This window comes from Marmota marmota, unplaced genomic scaffold (genome assembly GCF_001458135.2).
Source record: "Marmota marmota marmota unplaced genomic scaffold, marMar, whole genome shotgun sequence".
NCBI lineage: Eukaryota > Metazoa > Chordata > Mammalia > Rodentia > Sciuridae > Marmota > Marmota marmota.
The window spans coordinates 425,383-443,491 of record NW_026000259.1 but is presented as its reverse complement, the minus strand read 5'-3'; the positions used below and the strand labels follow the sequence as shown (position 1 = coordinate 443,491).

The window sequence follows — 18,109 nt, the reverse complement described above, 5'->3', positions numbered from 1 at the left end:
TCCCTCATCCTAATCAGCAATGACAGCTCTTCTCCTCTTTACCACAAATGCTGGTTGTTTTCAAGCACTTGCCATCTCAGACAACTCCATGGTGCTGCTTCCCTGTGGGCCTTTTCCCAGATGCAGAGGCCGAGAGGAAAAGCCGTACACGTTTACATGAAGATTCCTATAAAGACGGTTACCTACAAAGTTCTCAAGTCCAAGAATTAGAAGGTGGAAGGAGCATAGAAGCAGACAGTCTGGATAGGAGACATGTAACAGGAGACAGGAGGGGAGGAAGAGGGTACAAAAATCTCAGGCTACTAATACCACTCCAAATCTTCCAGAGCCTTAGAAGCTGAACACTAGCAAAAGTCCACCTTTCCCAGGCTTTGGTGGGATACTTTATAAACTTCTATCAGCTTCCAGTGACTTGAAAAAGTCACAATAAAAATGACAAAATATAGAGAACATCTCCAAAGGACCATCTTACCCAAGCAATAAGGGCTCTAACTGGTGGTCCAATTGTGCTGGCCAATAGTAGTGGTCAGATTTGTTCTAGTGACCAAATTTGACTAGATCAAATGGGTATCAGCACAGTTCTTATCAACTGAATAGATTACAAATGGGGGAAGAGACTAAAGAAACAATACTTAGGGCAAGGGATAGGACCTATAGATTTAAGGTCACGTACATCTTTCACACTGATATTTCCAGTCATTCTCCAATTACATGGGCAACCTGAGCTAGCTGTTCCTGTGCCATTATCTACATGTACAAGACTGAGCAATCATACCCTCAAACTCCTTATACTGAATATTCCCAGTTTCCTCAATCAGAAGGATGCTCATGGGAGCATACTGATAAGGGACACAGGAGGGGCGGGGAATATTCTTGTTCACCAATTCATTGACAAGGTTTTGAATGACGGCATGATTGGGGGAATTGAGACCACGGTGTAGTACCCAAGGACAGGATCCCTTACAGTAGTTTGGGGTATAGTGATGAGGAGCAATGATCCAATGATCCCAGCCCAGCTGCTGGAAGGTGACTTTAAAAGAATGAAGGGAACACTGATTATTTGCAGACTGATTATTTGCAGACCCATATTGTTTCTGGGAAGAGTCAGAAACCCTAGACAGGATGCTGCCTACTTGCCGGACCCTCCTCAAAAGAGAAGATTCCCCTTCTAATATTTCCTCTAGTCCACTGGGAAGTTTAGCCTTCTGGCCACTTTTATGAGTGTCATTGAAATAGAGTAGCACAAACGCAGTGTCCAAAGGTGAAGTGCCATTCCACTGGATCCCAGGAACTATGCTACCTTTTTGCTGCCGACACATAAAGCGGAGTCTTAGGACCCTGGGATGCTTGTGATTCCAGAGTGTCTGCAGAATGTGTTGTGTGATGTCCATCTCTGTCCAGGCTTTAGATGTCAGAGAAGGCTTTGAGGAATTTCTTCCTGAAGGAAAGTGGTTGGTTGGGCTTTGTGGGGCCCGGGGCTCCACATGGCAGGATAAATTAAAGTGAGCTAGGTGGAGTTGTTGACAATAAACCACAGTGGCTCTGACTAGTTGGTACACTTCCCGCTTTAGTCCGAGAGGAAAGTCCAGGGTTTGCATATGCCAGGAACCTGTACACATAAGACAGAACAGGGTCAGGGGATTAGTGTCTTGCCTGAATACCAAGCCTGAAAATCCTTTACAAAACAGTACAAGAGAAACACAGCTGTAATCAGCCCTGAAATTAACTCAAGGTAATAATATATATCATTTGTTGAACACTTGCAAATGTACTAGATGTTTTATATTTATAAACTCTTGAATCTTCAATGGTCTTATGAGAGACTTATTATTCCCATTTTGCAGACAAGAAAATTGAGGCTCACAGAAGCTATGTCAAGGACACACACCCAAGTGCTGGATGTATCTCAGTGGTGAGAGCACTTTTGCCTAGCATATGTAAGGCCCTGGGTTCAATCCCAGCACCATAGAAACCAAAACCATGAAGGACACATAGCCAGTATATGGTAAAGTTAAAATTTGAACTCAAGCTGGTTGCAATTAAGAAAAGAAACTGTACCAGTGGCCAAGAAGTTGGTCAGGAGAGGGAGGAGGTAAGGGAAAAGGAAATACTGTGAATGAAATTGATCAAATTATGTCATGTCCATGTAAAATGTGTCATAATTAATCTATTATGTATAACTATAGTGCACCAATATAAATTAAAAATAAAGCACTAAAGAAAGTAATTTTGTCTCACTTTTAGATCACTTTACAGTTCTAGACTTGGGGGGAAGCATAGAAGAGTTTAGAAGATCAATTATATTATTGACTAATAAGGTGACCAAAAGACATGTTGAAACATACATGGATTAAGGGTCCTTATTTCAGAGAAAATATGTGGCCTTTCATTTCTTGGGATTGGCTCTGATTGCTAACCCACAGGGAGGTTGGGGAGGGGAACAATAGAAATCCATTGGATTGGACAAAGGGGAAGGAAGGGAGGGGGGGAAATAGGAAAGACAGTAGAAACTTGGCCATAACTTTCCTAGCCTTGTATTTGTACACACGACCAGAAAAACTCCACACAAAAGTTGGATCCTAAATAGAATAAGTTATACTTCATGTATATATATTCTGCCAAAACATAGTCTACTGTCATGTGTAACTAAAAATAAGAGTTTAAAATATTTTAAAAGGAGTCCTTATTTCACATTACTATACAGATACAGGTTTGGGGCAACAATTCAGTATTGGGTGCTATTCTGTCATTGTTTTAAATCCAGGACCAAGGCACCACAAAATAATTATGTCACTAGTAGGGACAGCTATTTTTGCCATTTCCGTCTTTCAACAACTTCAAGAATTGCTTCTTGGGCTGGGGCGGTAGCTCAGTGGCAGAGTGTTTGCCTAGCATGTGAGAGGCACTGGATTTGAACCTCAGCACCATATAAAAATAAATAAAATAGAGGCATTCTGTCCATCTACAACGACAAGAAGCTTTTTTTTTTAATTGCTTCTTGAGTATCTTTTGGCCATTTCTCCTTTAACTCCCCATCTCTCCCTTTTCCATTCCTTTCCAGAAATGGCTCTCCATTTTCCCCATTCATTTTACCCTCACTTCTCTAAATACCATCTCAACAAGGCCTTGATCACCAATATTTTGTTTGCTGGCAAATCTATTAAAAACTACATGCCCCTTAGCAATTGAGAGATTTAATCCAAACTGTTGTGCTGACACCCAGTGGCCAAAGGGTAGGAAGGCTGGGCCTGCAGAGTTCCCAACTTGTGCTCCTCCCCCTCCTGGTAAAGGTCAAGAGCAAAGACTACAAAACCAGTCATCTCAGGAAAAGGTCTTCTCTCTCCTTACAAATATCTGAGTAAGTATTTCCACATTAATTTATGTATTATTCATCTAATGTAAGAGTCTGTAAACAAGTCTGGATGGCGACTGGCATTTTGCCAGAGGGAGTGGTTTGTGAAGTAACGCCAGCGAGCCATTAAGTGTGGAGATTCCTTATTGGTTGACTGCTGTATCTAGTTTATGCTAATTAAGATAAGCTGTGTGGAATGTATAAATATCCCTCTGGTCCTACAATAAAGGGCTTCCACTCCTGCTGTATCAATGTACACAAGTTGCTCGTCACCCCCCGGTTATTTTGCTGCAGCCGGACTGCGGCAATCTAACCTTGCTCCGCCACTGAATCCACAAGTCTTGGATTGTAATAGTGCTGGGGATTAAACAGAACTCTTTAATATTTTGATGTTCCAGAGTACTTCTAAAAGTTTGTATTCTAACTCATGCTAAACACACCCTCAGGATTGGGGCACTCACTAGCCATCATTCACACAGGCCCAAGTCAGACCTGTGTTTGCTTTCTTATGTTATTCCACACTCCCGTCTTAACAATAAACTTTCCTAGAGGCCAACCCATACACCCATTCCACCCTGCCTGAAAAGGAACCCAACCCAAACCTCTAACAGGCTGTCTAGTGAGGAACTGCCCTTTCCTTTCAGACCTTGACCTCACCTGTTTCCTGAAGCAGGGTGGGGTTGCTGAGGATCAGAGCCAGGAAGGGTCTGCTCAGAACTTTTCAGGGAAAGGAAGGACTCATACATCCCCTGTGACTGAATCTGTCATTTGCTTCTGGATCCTTTCCAGAGAGGCTCTAAGATACCAGTATGCTTCATAGTCAGCCTGGGATATGTGCCTAATTGTTGGCATCCTCCTTCTCAGCCTCACAGTATCAGTACAAACTTGACTTGGTCTGCTTTGTGCTGCAGTTAGGAATGGAATCTGGGGCCCTCCCCAAGGCTTCTGAGACCCCACCTCTCACCAGCCTCATATCTTGCCATATTCCCTGCAGTGCTCTCTAGACTCCAGCCACAAATAGGACATCCTTCCTTCCACCCCCTAGGCCTTCGCACCTAGTTCCTTAAACCTAAGTCAGCTGTCTCTCCACTCTTGTCATGTCTCCCTTCTTAACTGGCCTCCGCTCAAAGGTTCCCTCTTCAAAGGTACCTTCACATAACCCCACGGAAAGAGACGACTTCATTGCTATTCTCAATCATAACCTAGTTCATCATTTGACAGCATTTGCCACAATTTGCAACTTAACTGTTTGCACATTTATCTCCCCACCAGAACACGTGCTCCAAGCTAGTAGCTTTGCCTGTCTTAATCACATTTTCATGCTCAGCCCTCAGTAGGTGCAGAATAAATATTTGTTGAGTGAATTTCCACCCACACCAAGTTATTTTCTCTTTCCTAAATCAGGATGAACTTCTCTGCCAATGTAATAGGCTCCTTACTCTTCCTTTCCCAAATGCCAGCTTAAATATTACCTTCTCAGTGAGGCTTTCCAGCATTATTTCTGCTTCCCTTTCTCTGCTCCAAACAGTTAGCCGTGTGTGTGTGGGGAGGGGGGTGCTGGGGATTGAACCCAAGGCATTGTGCATCTGAGGCAAACACTCTACCTACTGCATTATATCCCCTGGCCTGAGCCATTTCTTCTCTGGAGTCCTGGGATCCCAATTGCTTATCCTTTTCTAAGCACTTATAACATTATCTACCTATTCTATTATACTAGTGCAAGGATGGCCTTAGGCCTTAGCCTAAGCAACTGCATTTTAAAATTCCAGTTTGAAACCTGCAGTCTTACCAGGCACACCTACAGAGCCTTCAAGTATGGCCCTCGGGCCCAAACAAGTCATTTCTCCCCACCCTGAGAAGCTCAGAGTGAAGTCTCTGTCATGTTGTCCTCATCCCAATAAGGGGGAGAAGCAAGAAAAATCAGGATGGGGACCACAAACTAGATGCTTTAACCCCAGGGCAAATGACATCACTGAGAAATTCGGTGACAGCTGATAGGGATTGAAAGGGTGGTCAGAAGCCCCAAAATTTAGTATAAATGGTGGAGCAAATGAACAGACATTCAGCCAGCCCGCACTGAGGCCCTCACACTGGAGAGCCTCATGAGAACCTGGACTGACATCCCAACTCTTTTCATGGATTGCCTGATCTTCTGCCTCTTCCTCATGCTCTCAAACTCTACAGCCACATCTTGACCCTGGTGAGAGCTGCAACTTCTCCCTAGGACTCTCTCCTAAACTGGCTGCCAGAGCTGCAACTTCTCCCTAGGACTCTCTCCTAAACTGGCTGCCAGCTCCACCCCAGGAGAAGCCTGCCTTGGTTCCTGATCTGATCACCATGGTCTGAGTGAGTGTGCCTCCGCTGGTCTTAAAGCTTAAGGTTTGAGACTTTTGATCTGACACTTGAGGTTAGTGTCAGGTCAGTGGCGGTGACTTAGGAACAAAGAACCAAGAAACCTGAGCACCGGAAAGAAACACCAATGAGGCACCAATGGAAACACCTGTCAATCAGCGGGATCTCCTGACCAATCCTGGTCTCAGCCAGTTCCCCTGACCATCTCCAGTGGGACAAGGGACTCTAAAAACACCTTTTCCTGTCCCAAGTCCTTCCCCTCCTGCCATAAGCTTTATAAAATTCCAGTCCTGTAGAGCCCCCATGCCGTTTCTCCTCATACCCTTCTCCTGTCTATTCTGTGGGTNACACCAGATCCCACCAGGTGATCCCACCAGCTAACCCAACTCCTTTGTCCTCTCAGGGAAATGACTGGTGCTGAAGGGATCATTTGAATGCACAACCCATTTTCACTTCAAGATCTTCCCCAAATTAAAAAGTGCCTTGGGTCCTTCTCTGCTGACTCTCCTACTTATATTAAGGACTTCTGATAATTCCCCCAGACTTAGGATCTTACCTGGCATGACCTCTATGTCATTCTGTCCTCCACCCTTACCCCTCAATGAGTGAGCCTGCATCCAGCAGGCTGCAGGAGATCATGCTGATCAAATTTACTTAATAGATATGACTCTCCCCAAGGGTGAAGCAGCCATTCCCTTAACCCAACCCAACTGGGACTATCAAGATGGCCAACAAGGTTGCCGTCACTGTGCTTGCATGGTCCAATACCTTATAGCGGGCATGCAGGCAGTTTCCAATAAGGTGGTTAACTTTAATAAGCTGAGATTAATCACCCAGAATCCAGATGAAAATCCAGCCTTATTTCTCTACCACCTTACAGAGGCCCTCACCAAATATACTAAGCTGGATCATGAGTCTCCCACCAAGGCTACAGTGTTAGCAACCCATTTCATTACTCAATCGGCTCATGATATTAGTCAAAAGCTCAAACAAGCTGAGGAGGGCCCTCAGACACCTATTTGAGATCTGGTGAGAATGGCCTTTAAAGCAGGCTCCATTGCAGAAAAAGGTAACACTTCAAACCCAGGCCTTGGCAGTGGCCCTGAGGCCTATAGCTCAAGCGAGAGCTTCACGGGGGATCTAGCATTCCTCTCTGCCAGGGGCTTGCTTCCAATGTGGATGTGAAGGTCACTGGGCTTGCCAATGCCCAAACTCATGGCCTCCTTCCAGGCCATGCCCTACCTGTAAGCAGACAGGACATTGGAAGAGTGACTGCCCCATTGCTGGCCCTTCCTTGGTGCCTCTACACAGGGGTATGACCCGCCAGGCCATCTCTTCTCTTGAAATATTGGGTTTCACAGAAGACTGAAGAAGCCCAGACTCCACGACCCCCATCACGCTCACCGTGCCCAGGGTAACTCTCCAGGCAGCGGGTAAGTCCATAACATTTCTTGTGGACATGGGGGCTACCTATTCTGTCTTGCCTGCCCACTCTGAGCCTCTGTCTCATTCCCAGGTCTCAGTTATGGGGATTGATGGCAAACCCTCCTCCCCAAACCGAACTGCTATGCTGGCCTGTGCCCTGGAGGGACACCCATTCACACTCTTTTCTGGTCATTCCATCCTGTCCGGTTCCTCTCCTAGGCAGAGATGTTCTCCAATTACTAGGAGGTACCCCCAACTGTACCCCAAGAATACTACCACCCATCTCCTTCTGCCTCTAATCCTTACCCTAATAACCCAACAGTACCTACTGTGCCATTGCCCCCTGACCTAGTCATCCCCAGGTCTGGGACATCTCCAAGTTGGTCATAACCTTTCACCACAAGCCAGTCCACATCCAGCTGAAACCACAAACTATATTTTCTTTGCAACCCCAATTTCCCATCTCCAAAACCCACAGGGAGGGACTTAAACCCATCATAGACCAGCTATTCGCCCAGGGACTTTTAATCCTTACTGACTTCCCCTGCAACATTCCCATACTGCAGGTATGCAAACCCTCAGGAGCCTATGGCTTAGTCCAGGATTTCCACCTAATTAATGAGGCGGATATTCCCATCCACCCCCAGTGATTGCCAACCCTCACACTCTTTCTTCTCATATCTTCCCTTCAACCACTCACTTTACTGTCCTGGATCTTAAAGATGCCTTCTTTATAGTGCTTCTCCATTCGGACTCTTATTACCTCTTTGCCTTCACATGGTAAGACCCTACATCCTTGAGGTCTGAACAGGCGACATGGACAGTCCTACTCCAAGGCTTCAGGAACAGTCCCCACCTCTTTGGGCAAGCCTTGGCACAGAATCTAACTGCTTGTGGCTTGGGATAGCACTCTCTTATAGTTGGATAGAAGCCTTCCCTACCTCAAGGGAAATTGCTGACACCATCACCTCCATCCTCATTGAGCAGATCATTTACAGGTTTGGACTTCCTGCCTCCATTCAGTCAGACAACAGTCCGGACTTCACTTCTCAGGTTGTTCAACTAGTTTCCAAAGGCCTCAGCATCACTTGGGAGCTCTGCATCCCCTACTGACCCCCATCCTCAGGTAAGGTTGACAGAGCTAATGGCATTCTCAAGGCTTATCTCACTAAACTTGCTATTGAACTCAGGTTGTCCTGGCCCAATCTCCTGCCATTGGCCCTCACCCAAATTCGGGCAACCCTGGCCTCGAGCCCCTTTAGGCCTTAGTCCTTTTGAGCTACTCTATGGTCACCCTTTCTTAATCAACCACGTCTTTCCAATCACTGCTCCTCCCCTGTGTCCTACCTGCCCTATCTCATACTTCTACACAAACTCCTAAGGGAGCATGCAGACCAGTGCCTTCTTGCGCCATCCATTACCTCAATCCCAGCACAACCAGGTACTCAATCGAACCCTCTTCAACCAGGTGAATCTTACTTTGACAGCTGCATCCTCAATCATTGGAACCTCGCTGGACAGGGACACCATACAGTCATAATTACTACCCCAACAGTGGCCAAGCTTTTGGGCCACTCCCCCTGGTACCATGTCTCTCACCTTAGAAAAGCACTGTTCCAAACGTCCAGTCCTGGACTTCCACCATGCTGAGGCCCACGAAACTCACGACTTCTCACCAACCCTCTCCTTCTTTTACTAATCATTATAATCTCTCTCAAGCTTCTATCCCAACCCACAGATGGTGCTTCTATATCCAAGCCACATGGCAGCAGGATGGCTCCACCCACTCTCAGTTTATGGGTCAAGGTGATTGCCCTTCCACTGGCTGCAATCGGGTGGTCACCCTTAACATTACTGGATTGCTACCTCGTCCCACTTATGTTTAGCAACACTATGCTTCATAGCAGACCAAACTGAGGAATCTTGTAAGTGCTGGCCTGACACCTATGGCAGGTGTCCTTATAATTCATGCAAGAAACACTTCCTAGATAAGCCTTGCTATGAGAATCAAGCATACACCAAATTAACTCATGGGACCCGAAGTGGGCTTTGGGTGTTGATGGTAAATTCTGTTTGGGGGGTTTTGCCAAGCACCCCTCAGCCTCTATCAGAATATTGAGAGCTTATATACAAGTGTTCCCTCAAATTCACATAACCACCCAGGAGTAAGAGAAGAACTCCAACACGAGCTGGATGCAGTTGCCCATCCCAAAGCTGAGCCTTACTCATGGATGGCCCTAATACATCAGGGCCTTCAGCTTCTCAATTTATCCAAAGTTAATAACATTTCATGCTGTTTCTTCTGCACAGCTTTGGATCATACTCCATTAACTGTAATTCCCATTGATCTTCCTCTCCATACCTCAACTAGACCCCACGGACCCCCCTCTCCAGCCTTTGAGGAAGTACTTATTGTTTGTAATTCATCAGGAAATTTCCCTTGATGCTACACTTCCTCTGGTTCAGCACCCTGTGACCAGATGGTTCGAATTTCTTCCCCAACCTTTGCTCTACTGGGGTTCTTTTTCTGGTGCAATGGTGCCCTAACAACAACAAAAAAAAAAATCTAAGCCTCAACACGCCCTTTGCTTTTTGTGTTCCTTCCACCTTGGTCCCTCAATTAACTCTGTACAGTGAGGCTGAATTAACATGGCTTGTTGCTACCTCCCTTTCAAGGACAAGGCGGGCTGTCTTTCTAGCAGTAGTAGTTGGACTCTCCCTGGCCTTCTCCCTTGCTGCTTCCAAACTGGGGGTAGGAGGACTTGGTTATACAGTAACCACTACTCAGAAGCTTGAACAACAACTTTGGGAAGCAGTAGAGTGTTGGCTGCATCCCTGGCTTCCCTACAAAGGCAAATAACATCCATCGCCCAAGTTTCATTACAGAACCTTGGAGCCCTAGATCTGACAGCAGACAAAGGAGGAACCCGGCTATTCCTGAACCAAGAATGCTGCTACTATATCAATGAAACTGAATTGGTCGAAAAGAATGTCAACACCCTCTGTTGTTGTTTGGATGAAAAGCTTAAACAGCAACAATCAAATGACCCTTGGTCAGGCTGGCTAAACTCAACCCTCATTATGTGGCTGGCTCCCATTCTCACCCCTATATTAGTAATAGGACTTCTATTAATGTTTGCTCCCTGCCTCCTCAGGTTCTCTCCAAAGTGCATAGATGAAATTGCCAAAGTGACCTACAACCAGATGATACTACACCCCTACAGTTGCCTTCCTAAGGAACCAACACCCAAGCCACTCCCCTTCCCCTCCCCCCTCCTCCACTCCCCTAAGCCAGCAGAAAGTATCCAGATGAAATTCGCAGCCCTACATCAAAAAAGTCCGGATGTCAGGTCAGTGGTGGTGACTTAAGAACAAAGCACCAAGCAGCCTAAGCACTGGAAAGAATCATCAATCAGTCGTCAATCAGTGGGATCTCCTAGCTAATACCTGTCAATCAGCAGGGTCTCCCAACCAATCCTGGTCTCAGCCAGTTCTCCAGACCAACTCCAGTGGGATAAGGGACTCTAAAAACACCTTTTTCTGTCCCAAGCCCTTCTCCTCCTGCCATAAGCTTTATAAAATTCCAGTCCTGCCCCCACGCGGTTTCTCCTCATACCCTTCTCCTGTCCATTCTGTGGGTCTGATCAAGTTCCACCCAGGAGTGAGTCTCAATAAAGCCTCCTTCAGCAGCCTTTTAAATCTGCCTCCTTTGGTCGCCACCCATTGCCTGACCTCACACTTAGCATGCAGAGGGAATGTCTGTCATGAACCTGTTATGAATAAGTGTGTTTGCAGTACTTAGAATTAATCTAGAATTGTTTGCTGTGAATTGATTTCTGTATTGCAATGCCTAGCATTAAGGATTTTCATTTTCTTAAGAACCTATAGAGTGAAATTGTATTGAGTGATTTGAGTGAAAAAGGGCAGAAACGCATGGACATTCTTTATTTCTCCCCCTCGACTGCATAAGTTGCACCTTTGGCCTGTCATTATGACTAGAAGCTCCTAGAAATCAGGGATAGTTATTTGCCCACATATACCCAACCCAGATATAGTGCCTAGTGCTCAATTAAAATCTATTAGGAATTTAGCACAGCATGGTGATTAAAAGCACCGGCTCTGGGGCCCAAGAGCCTAGGTTTGACCCCTGACTAACAATTACTAGCTGTGTAACATTAGCGAAGTTACTGAGCCTCAGTTTCTTCATCTATAAAATGTTTATGTTAATAAGTACCAACCTCATCTGGTAATGGCAAGGATTAAGGGCGATAGTTTTGTACAGCATCTTCTGCAATGCCTGACACACAAAAAGCCCATGGTAAGAGATAGCTAGGAGAGTATTGGTTGTTTTACTTGGAAGGAGAGTGCGAATTCTGTCCATTGTCATTGGAGACTAGTGAAAAACCCCAGGTTAATCTCATCAGGTTCTCAAGAGTTCCTTGAAGTTGATGGCTGCCTACATTCCCTGGAGAACCCTGCACACCTGCTGCTGTCCTGGAAGAGTGTCTAATGCAGATGTTTGAAGTAGAATTGAGTATGATGGGGAGAAAGACAATCTCAAAGCATATTTGGTGCCAAAAATCTCAAAGTAGCAGAATGGCCCAAATAGGAGAACTTCTTGGCCTGTTGGGATACTGCATTTAAAGATTTACAAAGTTATAGACAGATTTTGGAATCAGACTTGAGCTCAAATTCCATCTTTGCCACCCACTGTGTGACACTTGCTAGTTGCTTTCTCTCTCCATGCCATAGTTTTCTTGTCTCTAAAATTGTCCATTGCCCCATAACTACAGCTGGTAGTAGCTGTCATTAATTAAGTGTAACAGTGAAGCCAGAATTCAACAGTCAGTATAGATAGGTAAATTGAGTCAAGTCAGATCAAGTCAGGCCAATTTTGAGTGAGTCCCAGGAAATTGGGGACTGTCCCCTGAGGGATTAAAATGTTAATTCCTTCAGAGCCCTCCCTCCAGCCTTATCAAGAACTCCCCCTGCTCCAACCTGTTGCTAAGGTAACATGTCCCAGGAATTGCCCATCCCTATAGGAAGGTGTAAGGTTGTTAATTAATGTGTCCTTGGCTGCTCCATCCTGTCATTTCCCCTTCAGCCCACCAGTTTCCCACCATCTGGCCATCCCACCAAGCATTTGCTAGGCCTAGTCAAATGCCTAGTCACATACACAGGAAGGAGAAAGACGGGAAGAGGGCAGGAGAACAAAGGGAGCCTAGGACATATAAAAAGGGCACAACACCTCGCTTCCTGGGATAGCAGGATACCAGCTATGGCCCCCTTCTCACTCCCAGGAAAAGTCTTCCTTAGTCCTTTTCAAATAAGCCCTCTTGCATATGCTTCCCTCGGCTTGCTTCTCTAATGTTCAAACTTCAACATGTGAGGAAGCAGGACTCATTATCCATAACCGGTGGTATCAGCAGATACTCACATATCCTCAGGGGTTAGCTTCTCTCACCCTTTCTGAGGCCTTAGAAGTCTCCAACACAGCATCCTGTACTATTTTCCTTCTAAGAGCAAACCATTAGGTTGGTTTGAGGCGATTACAGAACAAAGCACCAAGCAACCCTCAGGCGAGAAAGAACCACCAATCAAGTGCTGACAGAACCTGTCAATCAGTGGGGTTTCCTGGCCAATTCTGGATCTTAGCCAGCTCCTGCAACCAACCCCAGGAGGACAATGGACTCTAAAAAAACCCCTTTTCCTGTCCCAAGCCCTCCCTTCCTGCCCTAAGCCCAATAAAAAATTCCAGTCCTGTCCAGCCCCATGCACTTCTCCTCAGACCCATCTTGTTGGTCTGAGGGTCCTTCCCAGGAGCAAAATCTCAATAAATCCTCATTCAGCAGGCTTTTTAAATCTGCCTCCTTTTGGTCGCCATTGCCTGACCTTACAAACCACCACATAAACAGCCCTCCACAAAAATGCAACTCAATTCCAATTTTTAGAGGTAACAAGCAATAAGATTTTTATGAAAGAAAGTGGCTAACACATTACTCAGTTGTCATGGAGACTGGAAAGTAGGCCCCAAGCTATCTGCTCTTAAGCAGGGTCCCCAAAGGAAAACAGGCTTGGAGCCAACTTTCCTGAGCTTGCCGTCCCTTGAAAACCAGGGCATGGTGGTACATATCTGTAATCCCAGTGACTCCAGAGGCAGAGACAGGAGTATCAGAAGTTTCAGGCCAGCCCAAGCCACTTAGCAAGACACTCAGCAGATTAGTAAAACCCTGACTCAAAATTTAAAAATCAGCCAAGTGTGGTAGCGCATGCCTGTAATTGCAGCAGCTCCAGAGCCTGGGCCTGGAGGACTGCAAGTTCAAAGCCAGCTTCCGCAATTTAGCAAGGCTCTAAGCAACTCAGCAAGGCCCTGTCTCTAAATAAAGTATGAAAAAGGGCTGGGAATGGGGCTCAGAGCTAATATGATGAGACAGAAGTCTTGACTATAGTGACTCCATTTTGTTTAGAAACTTCTTTTTGTGAAACAGCCATGCCAACCAGAAAGGTCACGACTGGGGCAAGTTTTCCTTTTCTTTTTTTCCTTTTGTTGTGGAAACCCTCAAGAACACGGAACTATCTAACTGGGCTCTGTTTCTGTAACTGGGGGATCTGGGATCCTATTTCTGTAACTGGGTAACTGGGCTTATTTTGATTAGCTAAGCCTCCCACCACCTGACTGCAATCTCCCGCTTCTGTAACTTGGCTTGCTTGCATTGGCTAAACCCCCAAATGTCCCTTTTGTAGTTTTTTGGCTTAAATATGAGGCCAAACCAAAGGGGGTGCGCCACTCTGACTATTTCACTTTTAGGGTTGAGTGTCCACCCCACTGGCCAACAATAAAGGCTTAATTGGAATGGCAATTTGTGATCTGCAAGTTATTTGAGGATCGTGGTATTGGTATAACACTTAAGCACCTTTGGGTTCAATCCCCAGTACCAAAAAATAAATCAATAAATTTTTAAATAAAATAAAATGGGCTGGGACCTGGCGTGGTGTTGCACGCCTATAATCCCAGCAGTTTGGGAGGCTGAGGCAGGAGGATGACAAGTTCAAAGCCAGCAATGGAGAGTCGCTAAGCAACTCAGTGAGACTCTGTCTCCAATTTAAATACAAAATAGGGCTGGGGATGTGGCTCAGAGTTCAATCCCTGGTACTCCCCCACCCCCTAAAAAGGTATGGAGACTGATTTGGTTGTAGGGCACCCTGGGGTCCAATCTCCAGCACCAAAATAAAGAAAAAAGAAAATGAAGCCATGCCTATGTGCACCAGGCATTGAGGTCTGACAGTAAACTCCGATTCCTTGTTCTCCACACTCTTCCGTCCTTCTCCCAACGCTAGGGTAGAATGGGCACACAAGAACTCACCTTTTCTAGGCCTTGTTACATGGGCCAAAGGCCTCACCAGCCTCACCATGGTGGCTCCAATGGTGCGATTCTCCCTAGGACGTCCATCGGGGTCAGCTGAACGCTGGTACAACTCCAGCATGTACTGTAGAGGATACCCTCTGAGCTGTGGCTCCCTCTGCTGCTTCTCTGGAGCTTCTACCAGCTCCCAAAACAGTGACAAGGGAGGGGTTTCAGTGGGCAGGGGGTTGACAGAAGAATGGTCTACCATTTTCATTTGGACCCCATGTTCTATTGAAAGCACCAGTCCCCAAAGAAGTATTCTAAGAATGCTGGGGACGACCATCCTGGAAAGCTTGGTGTTCAGCATAGAGTTCTAACCTGACCCTGAAGACTCTGATCCCTTCGTTTCATGCAAGTAACCACACCCAGGCTCCAGGACCAAGGATGGGACAAGGAATGAAAGGCAGGCCCTATATTGCTTCCCAAGATGACCTCCTAGGCCAAAGTAGCATCAAAATGAGCAGAAAGAGGAGGTGGGTAAGGCAGCGTGCCCGTGCCACTCGCTTCTCTAAGAGGCCAAAGTCAAGGAGAAGGACTGCCTCCCTCACCTCATCCAGAAGGAAGAAAGAAAGAGTAGGGAGGTGCTCTGCCTCACAGCTGTTGTAAATGCCATCCCTCAATCAGACCTTAAAGGACCAACTCACTCCCATGCCTCTAAAGGCAGCATTTCCCAAATGTGGCCTACTGCTGACTCAAAGTGAACATATCTGAGATGACTGTTATGAATGCAGATTCCTGGGTCCAGTCTCAAATGTGGACACTCTAGGGGTAGTAGGTTGAGTGAGTTTTTCTGAGGATTTTCTATGACTACTCAAATGTGGAAATCACTGTGAGCACAGCTGCTGGAGCTTAAAGAAGATGACTTCCCAGGGGTTCTCAATCCTGACTGAAAACTGGAATATCACCAGGGGAGCTTCAACTATTCTGGGTGTTTGGTATCATCCCCAGCCATCCTGACATAATGGGTCCAAGGAGTTACCAGGGATTTTGGATTGTTTTCTAAATTTGCAGATGATTTGAGAACTCCAACTTCGAATTTTCTGGTTACCATGAGGAGTGTTGAATGGGCTTCATCAGAGAAACCTGAGGGAGTGGAAGATGAATCTGTGGGAGTTCTTCTACTCTAATCACTTTAATAGGATCCTCCAGGGCTGGGCCTGTCGTTAAGGCTGCCCCAGGCCAAGATTCTGCAGATAGATGGTAGGAGTAGACTTGATATTGCCCAAGTTTGTTGGTGCTCTGGAGAAAAGGTAGAATGGGAGGTCAAGACTGGGCATTAAGAGTTGATCAGTCTGGCCTGATTTGTGGGAGGCCTTTACCTCCAAACAAGAATATCTATGGACAGGCAACGTGAGTGACTATGGAAAAGCATAGACTTTGGTTTGGAGATTTTGTGTGTGTGTGTGTGTGTGTGTGTGTGTGATGATAGAGGTCGGGTGGTCATTTGTTGTTATTGTTGTTGTTTTGGTACTGGGGATGAAACCGGGGTGCTTAACCACTGAACCACATCCCCAGACATTTTTGATATTTTATTTTGAGACAGGGCCTCACTAAGTTACTGAGGCTGGATCTAAACTTGAGATCCTCCTGCCTCAGCCTACTGAGCCACTGGGATTACAGGCATGTGCCACCAGGCATGGAGGTTTTGTTTTCTTTTAACAGACCAGAGGTCTTATTTTTTTACACCTATTATGCCATGACTTCAAAGAAAATAGTTACAGAAGTTCAGCCTCCTCCCATTATTTCTCCCAAAGTGTGCTCCTCTGGGTGGAGCATGTTGCCATTTCAGTTAAACTCAGGTACTTTTTGGCTTCCTTCTTTTCCTCCTCATTTTCCTTGATGCCTTTCAGGAAGGTATCTCACCTTTTAGGTGTGCTCAATACACACATTAATTCTCTGACAAAAATCTTGCCCGGGTTCATTTGTAACAATGCCAACAGCATTCTGGGTAACATTATAGACTTCCAGTTCTGCCTTGGTAACATTTGCGGGGCATCCCTTTTTAAACAGCACCAATTCTATTGATGTTTATATATCACCTTGATTTTAGAGTTACATGTATGTGGCTAAAGGAACAAGTCTGCATTGGCGGGGGGGTGGTACCAGGGATTGAACTCAGGGGCCCTGGACCACTGAGCCACAACACCAGCCCTATTTTGTATTTTATTTAGAGACAGGGTCTCACTGAGTTGCTTAGTGCTTCGCTGTTGCTGAGGCTGGCTTTGAACTTGCAATGCTCCTGCCTGAGCCTCCAGAGCCACTGGGATTACTGGCATGTACCACCGCACCTGGCAAGTCTGCATTTTCTAAAAGGTCTAGAGAACACACATCCATTAGGTGGCCCTCCTCTTCCCCTTTGTGTTCCTCATTTTGGCGGACCACTATAAGGATGGCCTTTCTGGCACAATGGATGCTAAACATAGTCTTTGTAAGTTTGATATAGCTGTGCTTGGGTTGTAAACCTATCTCTAATTAGCAGCAATTTATCCTTTCCAAGGCAATTTTCTTTTCTTCTTTGGGTAGTGAGTCTCCTCACCTATGAAATGGAGATAATATATTTTACTCACAGATGGTTGTGAGGACTTTAGTAAATAAAGTCCTAATTGTATAAAGCCTAATTAGACACATTACTTATGGTTACACGTCTGAAGCTATTTTTCCCTTTCTCTTTTTTTCTAACTTGATCTTGGGCCCTGACATGCTGTAAAACAAAAGCCATGGATTTAGGGTGCCTCTAGATCTGGACTAGCTCAACAAACCATTAGCTGGGTGATTTTCAGCAAGGTTTCTCCCTGTCTTCTTCATCTAAATCACTGGCTCTTTCAGAGAGTTGTTGTGAAGATTGTATTGTACATATTGTTATTATATAAAATTATACACACACACACACACACACACACAAGTAAGGAATAGGATCAGATGATTCACAGTGGGCAAACCCTGAATAACAAAACTTGTATAAATATATATAATAAAAATCAGAAAAAAATGTAATTGAAAATCACATAAGATATGATTCCACATCTACTGGATTGGCAGTACAATAAAAGTCTGACTTACTAAAGTTAAAGTAAGAAAGGACATATGTAATTATCTTATACTACTGGCAGGAATGAGATTTGGTACAATTCTGTTAAAGAGCAATTTTGGAATTATCTCTAGTAAGGTGGAAGGTGTTCAATTCAGCAAAGCTATTTGGAGAGTAACAGTTTATAGGCGTTTTTGTCTGTGACTCACAAAAATGAATGCATCTCAGAACAAACAGAAGCACATGCACACACATATATACCTAAGTAAATGTTTCCTGAAAAAATACTGATAACATATCCCTATTCAAGATACTTTTGCTCTTTGATCAAACAAAGGCTTGGCTAAATGGATAGATACTCTATTGATAAGAGAGTAGACATGGGCCAGAAAACAGAACCAAGATTAATTCTATGGATTTGTCTCTAGTGGACTCTGTGACCTTGGATAATTCACTTGTTTCCTGTGGGGTCTGTTTTCCTACCAGCAACAATGGGAGACAGGGAATAGAAGCAAGAAAGTCCTGAAAGTTCATTTCAGCTTCAGT

The 18,109-nt window shown here is 45.2% G+C and overlaps 1 protein-coding gene across 1 annotated transcript; it reads right to left on the bottom strand.

The window, feature by feature from the left end:
* Nucleotides 1-205: 205 nt before the first annotated feature.
* On the bottom strand, nucleotides 206-14,831 carry LOC107160936 (bone morphogenetic protein 15-like). The gene is made up of 2 exons (XM_015507508.2): nucleotides 14,494-14,831; nucleotides 206-1,609 (listed from the first exon to the last, which is right to left on the bottom strand). Exons 1-2 carry the CDS (start codon nucleotides 14,816-14,818, stop codon nucleotides 744-746), a joined length of 1,191 nt encoding a protein of 396 aa, XP_015362994.1. The 5' UTR covers nucleotides 14,819-14,831; the 3' UTR covers nucleotides 206-743.
* Nucleotides 14,832-18,109: the final 3,278 nt, after the last annotated feature.

Excerpts from the sequence above, each read along its gene's own strand:
- LOC107160936 (XM_015507508.2), bottom strand. The coding sequence starts at position 14,818 with ATGGTCGTCCCCAGCATTCTTAGAATACTTCTTTGGGGACTGGTGCTT. Across the intron at positions 1,610-14,493 it reads TGTAACAAGGCCTAGAAAAG|GTTCCTGGCATATGCAAACC; the intron begins GTGAGTTCTTGT and ends TTATGTGTACAG.